The sequence below is a fragment of the Lucilia cuprina genome, chromosome 3 (genome assembly GCF_022045245.1).
Source record: "Lucilia cuprina isolate Lc7/37 chromosome 3, ASM2204524v1, whole genome shotgun sequence".
Classification (NCBI taxonomy): Eukaryota; Metazoa; Arthropoda; class Insecta; order Diptera; family Calliphoridae; genus Lucilia; species Lucilia cuprina.
This window is the reverse complement of record NC_060951.1, coordinates 67,606,127-67,622,927: the sequence shown is the minus strand read 5'-3', so window position 1 is coordinate 67,622,927 and position 16,801 is coordinate 67,606,127. Positions and strand designations below refer to the sequence as shown.

At 28.4% G+C, this 16,801-nt stretch overlaps 2 protein-coding genes across 4 annotated transcripts; one reads left to right on the top strand and one right to left on the bottom strand.

Moving 5' to 3' along the window:
• Window positions 1–635: 635 nt before the first annotated feature.
• LOC111687092 (coiled-coil-helix-coiled-coil-helix domain-containing protein 2) lies at window positions 636–3,249 on the top strand. 2 transcript variants are annotated; one of them, XM_023449507.2, is made up of 2 exons: window positions 636–943; window positions 2,453–3,249. In XM_023449507.2, the coding sequence occupies exons 1-2, from the start codon at window positions 897–899 to the stop codon at window positions 2,877–2,879; spliced, it is 474 nt and encodes a 157-aa protein (XP_023305275.1). In that variant the 5' UTR covers window positions 636–896; the 3' UTR covers window positions 2,880–3,249. The 2 variants fall into 2 exon arrangements, with proteins under 2 accessions (XP_023305275.1, XP_046801357.1); XM_046945401.1 differs by lacking the exon at window positions 636–943 and adding an exon at window positions 1,251–1,273.
• Window positions 3,140–9,913, bottom strand: LOC111687091 (protein xmas-2). 2 transcript variants are annotated; one of them, XM_023449505.2, is made up of 5 exons: window positions 9,769–9,913; window positions 9,486–9,547; window positions 8,780–9,434; window positions 6,508–7,425; window positions 3,140–6,446 (listed from the first exon to the last, which is right to left on the bottom strand). In XM_023449505.2, exons 2-5 carry the CDS (start codon window positions 9,542–9,544, stop codon window positions 3,285–3,287), a joined length of 4,794 nt encoding a protein of 1,597 aa, XP_023305273.2. In that variant the 5' UTR covers window positions 9,545–9,547; window positions 9,769–9,913; the 3' UTR covers window positions 3,140–3,284. The 2 variants fall into 2 exon arrangements, with proteins under 2 accessions (XP_023305273.2, XP_046801356.1); XM_046945400.1 differs by lacking the exons at window positions 9,486–9,547; window positions 9,769–9,913 and having other exon boundaries at window positions 8,784–8,914.
• Window positions 9,914–16,801: the final 6,888 nt, after the last annotated feature.

Genomic DNA, 16,801 nt, shown 5'->3' with positions numbered 1-16,801 from the left:
AAAAAAAAATCAAAAAATACTTTGGTTGAAAAATGTAATGAAAAACGTGTGTTAAGAATTTTTCGATCTCACTTCTTATAAATGTTTTTTTTTAAATTTTTTCTTTAATCCCCTACAAAAAGAATAAATAAACGATTAAAGCTATTTTGTAATTGATTTAAATCGTTCAGCAAGGAAGTAAGCCTTTAAATAATGAATTATACAAGTAATAAATTCAACATTTTTAAAGTCCTAAAGAATTCAGCTTATGAAAAACAACAGGGAAAAAACGCTTGATGAGTTAAACGCTCTTATACATATATATTTTTTACTTTTGGTGCTTTTTCTACTAAGCCATTTTAAAGAAAGTGCCTTTCAATAACCATCACTGTTTCGAACAGCTGATTAAATATTTACTGTAATTTATTTTTGCTTTTTATAATTTTTGAATTTTTTCAAATACATAAAATAATCTTAAGAAAATAACAAAAAAGGCAAATTATTGCGAACTAAATTACCTTTATATTAAAAAACGTCTAAAAACTTAAATTATTTTGCGTTTATTTTCAACACAAGCATTACGTTTTTAAATGTTCTATAAATGCACAAACGTGCTAACGGTACGCTACAGTACGTGGACAGCAACGTTCGGGTAATTCTACATTCTACCTTTAAAGAATGGATAAATGAAAAATGGTAACCCTTACGGTCGTTCGAAATTTCTGGTTTTTATTTCGAAAATAATATAAGAATTTGACAATCAATGATTTGCAAATAGAAAATTACAAAAAATTCAAGTGAACGGTTGATAGATAACAAACATTCAAGTTCAAGTGTGATTCAATAATATCAAAAAGTAGAACAAGGAATATTAAAATTTAATAGTGAACATTTTATAAAAGTTTATAGCTTTAAAAATGGTTAGACGAGGACGTTCTGCAAGCCCGCCACCAGCTACAAGAAGGTATGAAAATAAAAATGTGACAATTATAGATTGACAAATTTCTTAATGTTATGAAATCAGAAATTACTAGAAATATTTTAAAATAATACTGTTGACAAAAAAAGTAAGCAATACTATTTTTAATGTGAACAATTTAACTAGATGTAAAGTTCAATCAAAGTTTTAAAAACAATACATATTTCACAAAATGATGAAATTACAAACAGAAAAACATCAATGCTATGCAAGTACAACTGTTACATAACCTCATACTTACGCTTTGTGCAAAATAATTGTTTAAAGAAATATTTAATATTTTTGAATAACGCGATTTAAAATCAATCTAAATAGGTATGTAATTTCATAATGTTACAAACTTTGGGTACAAGATGGGAGGCGAATCAGAAATTTGTATGCTAGTTCCAAAATATTCATTAACATAACTCATTGTTTTTTTATTCTGGTTTCCAAAATATTTTCATTGATGTTAGATATATTATTTTGGAAAACTTTGCAAGCAAGGTAAATTTAAATAAAAAAAACAACGATTTTACTTTCCATGAAATTTGTTAGAGATTCGAGTAAAACTTGTTTGTGTCGAATTGCATCGCTATTCGTATTCATTATGTTTTTATGGAGACTAAGTTTAAATATTGTTTTCAGGAGACATTTTATAAAAGGCTAAAGTGAAATCGCAAAGTAATATTGTACGCTCTTTATGTCATAATTTTTTGGCGTTGGTTGATCAGTAGAAGTATACCTATATTATAAAATATTTTTTGAAAAATGTACTTTTTAAAACTTTGAAGTCAAGAAATGAAATTCGCAGTGTTAGAAAAACTACATTTGCTACCAAGTATTATATTATTGTTTTAACTACTGCTCCAAGCAATTGTCTGAATGTGTAACAGTAGCATTTGTTTTATTTTATAATCATACGTATTTAAAAACTATTATTACTTATAAAAAATAAATCTCAATAGCAATCGCAATAAATCAGAAGCATTAGAAATATTTCTAAATAAAACATAAACTACAAATGGTGAAGTAGCTAATAAATATAATTAATTTTGATAAGAAGCAATAGAAATCTTTCCTACTTTGCTATTTGATCGTTCTATTGCTACCAAACAATAGAATAAAATAAAAAAAATTTGACAACAAAAAATAAACTAACAAATAAACATACCCAAACGGAAAAAAGTTTCAGTATAGGCATTATTCGATGGACATATGTACATCCAGCTGCATTGCAAAATTGTTTTAATGTTACATGTCCACTTAAAAAGGCCTGTAGATGGTCTTTCGTTAAATTCTTTTTAGAAGATTTTCAGAATTTGTAAAATGTCCTCATAAGAAATTACATTAATAATCATATTGGCTTATTTATTTTTCGCTCGTAATTCTCTGTATACCCTGTGGATGTAATCTGTCAACACGGAGGTCGTGGGTTCGAGACATTGATAAAATTTATGTTTTACCTTAAAAACTGTCATGCACTAATATCTGATTTGTTTATATCTTTTTTAGAGCTGCTCCAGCTCCAGCACCTTCACCTAATGTTCCTGCTCGTGCAGCTCCAGCACCTCCACCACCAGCTCCCATGCAAGCTGCCCCATCAGCGGTAGGAGCTCCACAGCAACCTTCCATGTTTCAACAAATGGCCGCAACTGCAGGAGGAGTTGCTGTTGGTTCTGCTATTGGGCATACTGTTGGTCATGGTATCACTAGTCTATTTAGTGGCTCTGATAAGGAAACAGCGGCATCTGCCTCAGCAGCTCCCGTTGCTCAACCCCAACAATATAGTGGTACCGGTCAACCTAATGAACCACAAGGACCATGCAGCTGGGAAATTAAGCAATTTTTACAGTGTGCTCAAGGACAATCAGATTTAACTCTGTGTGAAGGATTTAATGAGGCTTTGAGACAGTGCAAAGTTCAGCACCATTTGCAATAGATGCAGTGTTATAATGTTGCATATTTATCGATCGAACATTGTGTAATTGTTCTAAGAACTCGAAAACAACATGCTAAATGTAAACTCCATATTTTTATTATGTTCTTTTTTTAATTAGAATTATAATTTTATGTTTTTGTAAAAATAAATATTTTCCTAATAAAATCAGTGGTAGCAACAGTAGTCATTAAATAATAGTGGCGATCCACATTAGGAAATTTTTGATTTTTTATGTGAGAGAAAAAGAAAAGATACCAATATAATAATTTTTAAGTTATAAAATATATTTCAGAAATTATTTAAACCAATTTCCGTTAACAGCAAATTTTACGTCTTACATGCATACAAAATATATTTTATTAAAATTACATGTGTATTTGTGTTTAATTTGAGCTATTCCTAGAATTACTTTTTAATACTTTTTCTTCTTAATTTCTCGTCTTCCATGGATTCTATTTTTAGTATTAAATTCCTTGCTTTGGCTAGAGCATTATCAATATCTGAACATCTGTTAGGAGATTTTAAATTTAACCTTTTTCTCTTTTGCGTTGTAGGGGACGATTGGCTCATAAACTCGTTGATAGATTTGTCAATATCATGTGTTAAATCCGTAACATATGAATCATCATATTGACCTGTTTTCTTAGACAGTTCAAACTGATAAAGAGAATCGTCTAATGTCCGCTTAAGTTGCAAATTTGATGACGTATTTAAAGAGGGAATTTTATGCCTTATACTGTTTTTAAATTTTGATATGTTTTCTTCTGCTTTACGAGAAGTTAATTCTGCCTTAGCTATAATTTTATCAATAGCTTCAGCCGAAGCACAATTTTCATTATTCGTTTGCGGTAGTGTTTGATCCTGTGGTGAACTAGAGGGATTTTCATTGTAATCAACAGTTATTAAATTTAAAGGTCCATAATTAAGCCACCAGGGTTGTGTAAGGTAGTTTTTAAAGTCATCTTTAAGGTATACAACGTTTATGTTTATAAGATCATTATGAAAACTTCTTAGCTTTTTATTGATATTTGCAAATACAATAGGTTTCATAATAGTCAAATAATTCAACATGTTTACCGTTGAAGTTAATTCTATGTTCTGCAAATATTGAAATTTGATTTGATTGACAAGATTTGTTATAGCTTCGTAGGACGCATTTGCAGATACTAGCTCGTCGTTTTCGATGCACTTTGATGTATAATTCAGTATCCATAATTTTATGTCTTCAATATTTTCAGGAATTATTTCTTCTATATCAGGCAAGTATAAGCTTTTTAAAAAGCTTTTAATAACACTTGCCTTTGCATTTGTTTTCCAGTTGACAGGAAAATATTCCAACCCGAGTGGAATGTTATTTTCTGTATTTTCCGAGACAAATTCTTTTAGTTCTATAGGAAATTCTGGCATCTCATCAAAATCTTCTTGTGTAATATGCAATAAATGGTCCAAAGATTTGTGAAATAAGCCCACTACATGTTTCGGTTGACAACAGATTTTATAAAAAATAGGATTTCCCTTAGCAGACTCGAGCCATCGTTGCCACATTTCTTCTCCAAGCGAAGTTTCTAGGAAAGGTAGAACTTTTTGCATAGCTAAAGCATGTATTTCATTAATATTTAATGAATAACTTTCTTTTGTTACAAAATCAATAGCATTTATAAATAATTTTCGAAAGCTGAACTCTTTTCTGCTTATTCGACATCCTAAAATATTATAAGAATAGATTAAACCTTCTTCTTGCAACATATCCAAGCATAACATTTCAGCAAGTTGTTCTTTATTGTATGTGCAGTTATATGCAATAATTGCTAGCGGAACTCGCTTTAAATTTTTTGTTAATTTTAGCAAATTAAAAAGACGCTTACGGCTATGCCTTTCAATTTCGATTCCAGAAATGAAACATACTATACCATCGTTATGGTCCCCTTCAGTTGTCACTATATCTCCTTGTTCATTTTTGGGAATTATGCCATTGAATTTTCGCACACACAAAGCTACGTTATGTTCAATACCTAGAACAAACGGTCCGATTTCAGTCTGAGACTTTTCTATAAATTGTCTTAACCATTTGTTAGAAAAACTTTCAAATCCAAGTAGTTCCTCGTTGCTGCCAGGCAGAGTTATAAGAATCTTAAAGTACTTTCTTTGTTGTAAAATACCGCACGATGGAAAGTTTCGTTTTCCAAGTAAATGCTGTCCCACTAAAGCAAATAAATTTAGCGGATTCTGATTTTCATCTTGCAAAACATCTCGCTCTATGTTTAAAATTTTTTGAAAATCACAAGGCTGACCCAAACGATAACGTTTAATCATTCCTAAGGTCTCCTGCTGGCAAGGATGTTCGATAGCTTGCGCAAATTGTGCTCGTGTATCTGTGGTGACCCATAGTGGCGTGTTTTCTATCAATCTCCTTTGTTCTTTTTTCTTGCGTAGGTGCAGTAACCATCTACTAAAATAGCGATGCAATAGCAATTGGTCATAACACATTAACGCATATTCTTCATGCGATATTTCGTCGACACACTCGTTTACAACTTCGGTGATTAATAATTCTATTTGAAGTTCTGAAGCTTTTTCTACCGCTTGGTAAATCAGAATTTCTGCTTGTGCAATTCTTGATATTTCTTCTTCAATTGAATGAATTAAAATTACTTCTGTTTCTTGTTCCGATTTTTCTTTTAAATTAATTTTCAGTTGATCCAGTCTTTGTCTTTCATGATCTTCTTCCCGTTTTCGCTGTTCTCTCAAACACTTTTCTTCTAAATCTCTAAGTTTATTTTTTTCTCTTTGATTTTTTTCAATTTTTTCTTTAAGTTCATTTTTTAAAGCAATATTATGTATTAAAATGTTATTGTCTATAATATTGTTTTCACTTGAATTATTTCGGCAGGAAGGGGGTTCTCTGTTACTCTGAAAGTGCTGAAATACATTGTCTACTTTAAAGAAGTCTTTTGAAATACTTTGGTTTTGAAAAATGTTAACCGTTTCTCTTGCAGCTTCACCAAAAATGTTTGCACTTTTTGTTCGATCAGTTGTTGCGACTACACCATAAACATCCGATATAGGGGTTACAGTATTGGATTTAAATATTGTATTAAGAAACGAAGTTTGTTCAGGTCTTGCATCGGTCTTTAAAATATTATTGTTAGTAGCGTTTGTCGTAAAAATATTGCCGCTAAATTTAAATCCCGCTGGTGAAAATGTTTCTTCTTTCTTTACAATTATTGTGTCAAATACTTTTCTTTGCGTGTCATCGGCGGCATTTTGTTCTATTTGTCTTTGTTGTTTGGGAGATATAGGAGCTAGTATTTGTGGCATTTTAAATACATTTGTGTCACTGCGTGCAGATAAATCTTTGAAGGAAGTATTATTCTGCGGTACATATTGAACATTCGTTTCAGAGTGTATTTCTCTTAATTGGTCATCTGCTGTCCAAGATTCCACATTAAGCATTCCATTTACATCAAAACTATTGTGTGGCTGATGATGTTCGAATAAAGATGCCGGTGGTAATGTTTTCCCAAAAACACACTCACCTACCGAAGTAATTCGTTTAGATTCTACAAGCTAAAAATAGATTTGATTACGATAATTGTTATATATTACGTTTTTTGCATTATTTTTTTACCTGTAGTGCTCTATCCATAGCGTATTCTACATCTGGTTTTATTAAACGATCTATTAATACTCTGTTCTCCAAGATATCACAGTTGAGACCATAGTGATGAAAAAAACTTACTGCAGACGATTCATCGTCAAATCCTAGTATTCGAGTCAAATATGACAGCGGCAAATATACATCATTCTTACGCCAATTGTGAGATTTTATGATTGCGTCCATTGCTCTTACTCTTAGCTTAGTAAAATATCCCAATAAAATGCAAGCAGACAAGTAGGAAGTTTTATTTGACTTGATCATTGAAAAAAATCTAACAAAGTTATTATTTTGTAAAGCATTATAAAAAGCAATTGCACGCTTTACTTCTTTACTCTTCTGGATGAACTCTGGCAGCTGCTTTACCTCCCACAAGAAATTTGAGTCTCCCAAATTTAAAAGTATGACATAGCTTCGAAACTCAGCTTCACAAGGGCATACAATTCCCTTGATTCTTAAATCGTGATACATATATTTTAATGTTTGCAGACACTTTGTTAAATTCTCGGCATTTATTTTTTTATCGAAAACTGAAGGATCTTCAGCAACTAAACGTGCAGCACAGTGTATATGGAACCTTGCACACTGTTCAACTAACTGTACCGCTCCCAAAGAACATAGTTCCTGCTGGGTTATGTCTTTTCTAATTGAACGCGTTCGATCCCATACGAAATGAAACCAGTCTCCCAAGGATGTTTTAGGATCATCACATAAACCCATTATACGGTGTACCAAATATAACATTGTCATTTGTAAAACAGATTCAGATCTTAATTCATGAGCTAGAGGCACTTCTTGGTCAGCACTACTACGAGAATACTCCTTTACTGCCTTTCTATGTGAAATTGTAGATTCACTGCCTTCCTCTTCAGCCATCTCAAAAGTGGAAACCTATAAATCACAAAATACATACATATACAGATATTTTACTGAAAGCATTCCAGTTGGCCAGATTATTATTGTCCTATATAAAATGTATTTTAAGACAATTTTAATAACAAAGTTCTTCTGAAATTAAGCGTTTTTAAAGCCAGGATAAGCGACAATTACAAATTTTTTGTCGTCTTTGCACGATCAAATAAGCGACAATGTATTGAAATATAATGAATTTCAAAGTTTTTACTGCGATTGTAGATCCAAATATTCACATGTAGTATATATAAGGTACACCACGTTGATACTTATATGATCACCAAAGAAGTATGCACGGTAATGTCGCTGGCATTGTCGCACGCCAAAAAGAGCACAAAGCTGCTTCTTTGAATTTTATCGTTTTTTCTTAAACAAAATATGCTGAAGTCGTTTAATGGTGTACAAAAATTTCGAGAATAACTTTTATTTTTTTCAATGAAAAACCTAAACAATTTTATTTTTGTGGAATATTTAAAATATGAATTAATAAATAATTAATAAAATTAATTATAAAAGTTAGTAAATATGTTAGTATTTTAAATGACAATCTCTTATCAGAAATGTATAATGTCCTATCATAAACGAAAAATTTTTTTAAGTAGAAATTTGCAACCGATTATGGACAATAGGCTAGGTTTATTTTGGAAATAAACTATAATTAATTTTCTTATATTTCTTCAGAAATGTTCAATTGATAGGTGTTTTATAGCTTCATGTTTCTGTCTGATAAACATTACCAATATCCTTTATAGTGCGGAGTTTTACTTGCCATATAGTTGCTGTATGAAATACTAATTGGTTCATTTTTGGGAATTTTGATGACTTCTACATGTACTTTTATTTATTTAAACCTGTTTTGCTTCTTTTAATTTTATTTGATTGATTGTAATTTATGTAGGAATTTATTATTGATCATTACAGTATAAGTTAATTATCCTATAGTTATTTTATATAGTTTATTATCTTTTTAAATAATTTAGTTCTTAAATTTTTCTTTTTATAATTATTCAGCTTGACTTGAAATAATTATTGTAAAGTGGAAATTTGTAACCGTGTATGGCATATAGTCTACGTTATTGAATATTGTTAAATAAATAAATTAATTAAATGAAAAAAATGTGAACTGTCGTCTATGTAATGATGAGATAAACCACATTGTTACTTATTTGATCGCTAAGAAAGTAGGCACGGCAATGTGGATTACATTGTCGCACACGAAAAAGTCGCAAACAAATCATTTTTGTCTGTATTGTACGCATCATCGATGATGTCTTAAAGACTTGGCCAACAATGATACTACACGTTACCTTAATTATAAGTAAAGTTATATTACCTGCCTCTGAAATTCTCTCATCAATCTTTCTTTTTCTGGACACATATCGGGACAAGTTCCCTTTGCTGCCACTGCTTTTCTAATATCTGTCTGTCGAACAGTAGTCAAACGTATTAATTTATCTCTCGCCTCTAAAACCCTGTACTTTTCTTCATGTGTATGAGCTGGAGTTTTTAATATAGCTTCTAATTCATTGCGGACCATACTATCAACTTTTATTTCCGGTTGGGGAGAATTCTGTCTAGCCTTTAGTGAATTATTCGGATGAGCTAATGCGCTTGCATATTTGGGGAAACGATTCAAAACATTAGTTTTTTGCAAAAAAGGGGCCATCAATCCTTTCGATGATTTTAAGCTTGCTCCCATTCTATGTCCCGGAGACATTGCCTCTAATTCGGCTTGTACGTCTGGGTCAACCCATTCTTCCGTATTTTGTACATGCGCTACTTCATGTTCAGCATAATTAACTATGAAATCCACACCATTAAATCTACCTGCATTTTCGAAAGCGTTCTCTGCATCCTCCTTATTCTCGTATTCCACAGTGCAAATTAAACGCTTCGGTCTTAAGATAAATCTTTTGATCTTCCCAAATTTGCTGAAATGTTTTTTTGCAACAATTTTGTCTAAAAATAACTCGGGGATCTGTTCACAACTATAAAATAAATTATAATCATATTGTTTTTTTGTTTAATAAAATACGCACGTAATGGCATTGTAATTGGTTCTGTCTTCCATGGTCCCATATTCCACATCTTCGGACATTATCTATATATTATTTAAATGTAATTGAAATATAATTTATTTTTCAGAAAATTTTTAAGTAAACTTATGAAAACAGGTATGTTGATATCAGTGATGCCAGAAGATTTTTTTCAGAAATACCTTCGCTTATGAGAAAAAGAAAAAAATCCCTTTATTCTCTATACTTTTTTTCTTGCTTTTCATTTTTGAAAATCATATATTTTTCTTTTTTATTGCTGACTTACTGCAGTTTATAAATTTAAAAATATACTTTTGGTTGACAAGAATATTAAATTGGAAAAAACGATACAATTTGACAAAAGAAACCTTTCGCTTTTTAATATTTGAAAGAAATCCTTACAAAAAGGGAAAATCCCTACACTTGGCATCACTAGCTGATATGCAAAAAATTGGGGAATAATAGCAGAGACAAGCGGTGACAAAAATTAACGTCACACACTAAAAATGACGGCGGAAACTTAAAATAGATAGTTGCCGGCAAAGAATGTGATTATCAAGATATATTAATTATAAGGTAGTGTCGTCGGCGAATTCAGAAAAACAGAGCGAATTCATATTATTTTTATATATGGAGTTTGACAGAATGCCTACACTTAAAAGTGCCAGCACACTGTCAAAATCAAAAGTGTTTTAGCAAAAAACAATCAGCTGCTCTGTTAACACTACCTTATAAATAATATACCAAAGTAAATTTATAAAGTAGACTCATTTGAACAGCTGACTATTTTTTTTAAACTTGCTATTTGTGGACTTCTTTGTCAAAAATGTTTATGTTGCCATATTTGTTTTCATTTTAACACTTGCTTTTGTACAAATTTCTGAATAATTTGTTGTTTTTAATGTGAAAAAGTGTATTTTAAGTGTATAATATTTTTAAAAATGTTCTAATTTTTAAAAAATAAAGAAAACTTCGTGACTTTTAATATAAATAACAAAATTATTTTTGGAAAGTACAACAATAATACCATATTTTCCATAAATTATTGGTTCATTTTTGTAAACAAATTTTGACAAGTTAGTATTTCGAACAAAAATAAATTGCCTGTGGATTTTGTAGACGTTTGTTGTACAACAACTCTTGTCGCTACTTTATAAATTTACTTTGTAATAGGTTCTATAAATCGACTTTCGAATAATCGAACAATCGACTTTTTGTCGAAAAAAGTCGAAAAGTCGAAGTCGACTATTTTGTTCCAAAAAAGTCGATAATTCGACTATCGTCTATGAAAAAAGTCGAAAAGTCGACTTTGTAAATTAAAGTCGAAAAAAGTCGAAAAGTCGGAAAAAGTCGAAAAGTCGACTTTTAATTAAATGCAAAAAGTCGAAAAGTTTAAAAGTCGACTTTTCATAAAATGCAAAAGTCGAAAAGTCGACTTTTCATAAAATGCAAAAAGTCGAAAAGTCGACTTTTAACTAAATGCAAAAAGTCGAAAAGTCGACTTTTCGTTTCAACTATAGAACCCTACTTTGTAATATACCATGGTGATGATGTTGTTTCAGCAAGGCGAATTCAGATAAGGTGGTGGCAGTTCTGCAACAACAACATTTCCCATGTATTTTGTTTTTGGTTTACGTAAATGTCAAAAACCAAAAGTCCGGCCAATTCTTTTGACGAAAATTTTTTGTAAAATGTTTATATTATATTAAAAAATAAAGATAAATTTATTAAAATTTTTGAGGAAAATATATTCTGAATTGAATAATGTTTGTTTCAAAGGAAAAACTCTATTCCGAATTTATTAATAAAACTTAATTTTTTGTGAAAAATAAACATAAAAAAGTACATATTCATGAAAATATTATATTACGAATGAATGAATATTTGTTGCGAATGGATAATTCTACTCCGGCGGAGTAATTTTCAATATTTGGCCATAATGTAGCAGCGGGTGGGTTTTGTTATAGAAAGCGTTCCGGAACAGACCTTTTTTAGTTAATCTCTTTATCTACATAGTGTATATATAAAACAATATTGTTTAATTTGTTAACATTTAATAGATTTCAAAATTAAGCCATAACGTAGACGTCAGTTGCCGCCAGCCGGGTAAATACTTCATATGCGTTTCATAATATTAAGTGTTCCGGAAGAGATTTTTTTAGTTAATGACGTTATCTACACAATTTTAATATAAAATATAAAACAATATTGTGTAATATGTTAACATTTAATAGAAAAAAATATTTTTCTTAAATAACATATTTGTATACATACAATTATGCCATTATTGAAATAAAATGATATTTGTTTACGAGATGCTTGGTATTTTCAGATTTTTTACATAAATAATTCAAAATATTAACGAAGTTTTTCTCTTTTTAATATATTTTGTTTCAAACGAAAAATTCTATTCCGGCAGCTTAATTTGCAAAATTTAAGTGCCTTAAGTTAAGTAAAACATAATTTTTTGTGAAAAATAAACATAAAAAAGTACATATTCATGAAAATATTATATTACGAATGAATGAATATTTGTTGCGAATGGATAATTCTTCTCCGGCAGAGTAATTTTCAATATTTGGCCATAATGTAGCAGCCGCCGGATGGGTTTTGTTATAGAAAGCGTTCCGGAATTTTTTTACTTAATCTCTTTATTTACATAGTGTATATATAAAACAATATTGTTTAATTTGTTAACATTTAATAGATTTCAAAATTAAGCCATAACGTAGAAGTCAGCTGCCGCCAGCCGGGAAAATGCTTCATATGCGTCTTTTAATATTAAGTGTCCCGAAAGAGATTTTGTTTAGTTAATCACGTTATTTATACAATTTTAATATAAAACAATACTGTGTAATATGTTAACATTTAATAGAAAAAATATTTTCTTAAATAACATATTTGTATACATACCAATTACGCCATTATTTAAATAAAATGATATTTGTTTACGAGATGCTTGGTATTTTCAGATTTTTTACATAAATAATTCAAAACATTAACCAAGTTTTCTTTGTTTAAGGGTCATTTTTAAATATAATAAAAATGTAAACAATAACAAACTTTGACAGCTAGGAAAACCAGGCGAATTCAGAAAAAAATTATCAGCTGATTGATTAACTCCACCTTATATTGGAGACCATTTAAACTCAAATATATACTGGTGGAGACCATTAAAACTCTGGAGGTTTTTTCTGGTGGAGAGCATTAATACTTTTGATGAAATCAAGTTCGGATGCTCCAACTTCCTATATGAAGGTATAGGTCGGTTGGTGGGGTTTTCTCTGGATGCACCGCCATCTTAATTAAAACCAAAAAAATATTAAACAAATTAAAAGTTATTTCTAAACATAGAAAACATATAGTAGTATATAGGCGAAACTAATTGTCAAGGACCTAAGTCATGGTAAAAATAAAGAAGGTAGTGTCATTCTCTCTATATTTTTTAAAATTCTATATCTGACATGCTTAAGGATTTTGACGTTTTCAAAAAAATAGTAATACCATATTAATTTAACATTTTCCCATATATTTGAAGTTTAAGAAAAAATGTAATACATAATTTTCATTCTTTTGTTGAAAAATATAAAAACGTTTACTTTTAAATTGGAATTAAAGGGAAGATCTTAATTTTCAATTATTAAAAATGAGTCCCCAACTGCTAAAATACCAACTATTTTTTAAGCAAACATATTTTTAAAGTCCCTACATTACCCAACAAACGACAACAATGGCTAGATATATGTAAAATTTCCGAAGAAGATTTGCCAAAAGAGCCAATCTTATGCTCCGACCATTGCATAAAAAGTAATATTTCAGTTAATGCAAAACGTGTAAGATTGGATAAAAATGCTGTGCCAATGACCACAAGGTAACTTTAAAATACTAATTGATCTGCAAACATTGAGTTTTAAGGTATGTATATACATATCTCCGATCACAATCGATTTTTTTTTGGAAATAAATCTGAAATTTCTAAACTGCTAGTCCAAATAGTCCAAAATAACGTAATAGTACATTATTATTTAAATTGTAAATTTTAAATTACACATTTTTTGTAAAAAATTTCTCGAAAATCAAAATCATTTTTAAGAATGTGGCAACGCTTTATATAATGCTCACAAAAAACTAAACTTCAAAAATCCTTATTTGATAAAAAAATTTTTGATTGACACTACACTGAAAGAAAAAAGCAATCTTAAAACAAAAATTTTGCGTTTTTGTTTTAAAAATGCAGCATTTTTTGAGAAATTTTTTAAAAACAAAAATGTTTTTAGTAATATTAATGTATTACATTGTTGTTTTTATAAAAAGGCAATAAAAAACATTTTTAAATCAAAAATGCACTTTTTTGATTTGAAAATTATATTTTTCCAGATAAACGTTTAAAAATGAAATTGGTTTCTTATTAAATTATGATTTATATTTTTTATTATTACAATGAAGTAAAAATGAGACGTATTTGAATTAAAAATTTTCATTTTTATTTTATAGATAAAAATTATTTTCCAAAACAAGTTAAAATTAAAATTGTTTTCTTATTAAATTAAAATTAAATATTTTTATTTTCAATATTTGACCACACCCTTTTTCGAAAGTTTAAATTAAAAGTAAAACGTTTTTAAAATAAGTTTGTTTTTTTTACAAATTATAATTTAACGCCATTTTCTTTTTAAGCGTCATTTACAAATTGCAATAGCAGCATACGGAGTGATTTTCTAAAAAGTGTCAAAGTTTTTGTTAAAGTTAATGTGTTTTTAAAGTGAAATTAAAATAAAATTTGTATAAAACAAAAAATAATATCAAAGAATCTTGTAAATATAAAAAACATAACATAAATAGATAAATAAGAGCATAAAAAACCCTAAGTGATTAAAATGGAAAAATGTGCTGAGATTTGTCAGGAACAAAATGATATCGGGAATTTGGTGGACGACGAAAGCGATCTGTTAATGGATTTATTAAAAAAATTTGATTTGGTCATCGTAATGAAATTTCTTAAAGGTAAGTTGTAACCTTATGCATGTTTAACATGTGAATTGAGGTTATGTTCTTAGCAGAAGAATTTACATATTTTTAATTCCACTTTAGAAGCGCATATTACATACAGATCTCTTCAATATATAAAAAATGAAGACTTAAAGGAAATTATTCCCCTGGTGGGCCTTCGTTTGGAATTTGAAAAGTTATTTACATGGAGAAAGAAAGAGGTATTATAAATAATTTTTTAATAAGAAACCAAAATGTACTTTAATAATATAACTTCTAGAAAAAATCCCCCGTATTCATTAACAATTAAATCTGGGTTCCAATTTTCAAAATTTTTGCTGGACCATGAAAATGGAATAGAACCAGAATTTAGTTTTGATTCGTATGAAAATATTAATTTGAAAAATCAACCCTATTTTTCTAATATAATTGAAGAAGAAATGTTGGAATTTGACAATATTAAATTAATAAATGACTTACTTTATAAGGGAACAGTTTATAAATCGAATTTATATTTGTCTATTAATACGGATGTATTTAAATTATTTAAAATTAAATCGTTTCTACAATACAATGAAAATATTTATGTATTATGCTATTCGGTTTCTTTAAACAATTTTGATGAACATTTTCAATCGTTTGAAATTGGAGAAAGAAGTGAACGTTTAAATATTAAAGATATAAAAACATTTTCTAGTCCTCCATTGAACATATATTCAATTAATAATGGAAAAACTTATGTAAGACCAAAATGGATTTAATTATAAAATGTTAAGTTAATTTTATTTAATACATGAATTCTAAGAATTTTAAAACTTTTTATTTATTAAAAGTAACTATAATTAAACAATATTTTGTATTATTATATTTTTTATTGCACCAAGATGTATATAAATGGAAAAGGTTATGTAGAAACTCATACTTGTGGCCCGAAATACAAATTTTTAGTTAAAATATGAGTTTCTGCACCACCTATTTCATTTAAAAATTTCTTGGATCCATGGTAAGTATGCAAACAAAAATACAACATTATTAATTTAAAAATGCAACATTTTAAATTAAAAATGTAACATTATTAATTCAAAAATGAAACATTTTTGATTCAAATAAAATCGTTTTTATTTAAGAATTATTCAACTTTATACCAAAATGCTTATCATTTTAAACTGAGCATGCTCAACTTTAAAATAAGAACAATAATTTTTAATTTTAAAATGGTAAGTCAAAATTGTGAGATTTTAAAAGTAAAAATGAAAATTTTTAAAATAAGAAAAAACCAGCTTGGCTCTAAATCATCACTGTTTTCTATTTGAAATAAGGTTGTTTTTGCTTAATTTTAAAACTTTTTTTTCTGTGTACCTTCTTTATTTTTATCATGGTTTCGCCTATATGTACTACTATATGATAGAAAATTTATTCATAGAATACTAAGTAACAATACAACCATAGCTGTAAAATAATGATTAATAGTCGTAATCATTATTAATTAGATTATTTTTATTAAATAGGTAAAATTAATGATCAATTAACGATTATTTTCAATTTTTTTTAAATTAATTGTTGATTACGATTAAAAATAATCAGGGATTAATTAGAATTAATGAAAATAAAAAAATAAAAATTAATCAAAAAATTAGTTGATTATTTTTAAGGATTAATTTTGATTATTTTTCATATATTTAGTATCACTTCCTCCCAAAAAAAGCTCTAAGAAAAATTTTATTATTTTTTCGTCATTCCGCTAAACATGACGTATTTTTGAGACCCATTTCGAAAAGATTGCACTAATTTTTTCTAATATCTTGTACTGAGATCAAGATTTTCAATCCAAATAAACTTGATAAATATATTATTTTCAATAAAAGAGTGATATAATCGAATAGTGAGTAACTTGAAAACCAGCTTTCCATTACACGTAATGTAAAAAGATAGAGAATTATACCAAATATATTGAAATTAATCAAAAATAATCAAAATTAATCCTTGAAAATGATCAAATTAATTATTTGATTAATTCTGATTATTTTCATTAATTTTAATTAATCCTGATTATTTTTAGATTAATTTTAATCGTAATCAATTAATAATCAGAAATTTTATACCAGAAAATTAAATAATCATTAAGATAATTTTTGAAAAATAATTTAAATGATTATTAATCGTAATCGAAATTTTACAGCTATGAATACAACTATGTATTTCAAATTTAAAATGAATGTATTTAGACCTGGTCCACACTAGGAAACTTTTGTTGAGAAACTTTTTCTTAATTCTCTTTTGAAGTTTCCTTAATGTCCACACATAGAAACTTTTGTTTCAGAAACTACGTA

Excerpts from the sequence above, each read along its gene's own strand:
- LOC111687092 (XM_023449507.2), top strand. The coding sequence starts at position 897 with ATGGTTAGACGAGGACGTTCTGCAAGCCCGCCACCAGCTACAAGAAG. Across the intron at positions 944-2,452 it reads CCGCCACCAGCTACAAGAAG|AGCTGCTCCAGCTCCAGCAC; the intron begins GTATGAAAATAA and ends TATCTTTTTTAG.
- LOC111687091 (XM_023449505.2), bottom strand. The coding sequence starts at position 9,544 with ATGTCCGAAGATGTGGAATATGGGACCATGGAAGACAGAACCAATTAC. Across the intron at positions 9,435-9,485 it reads ACCAATTACAATGCCATTAC|TTGTGAACAGATCCCCGAGT; the intron begins GTGCGTATTTTA and ends TTTATTTTATAG. Across the intron at positions 7,426-8,779 it reads TGAGAGAATTTCAGAGGCAG|GTTTCCACTTTTGAGATGGC; the intron begins GTAATATAACTT and ends TGTGATTTATAG.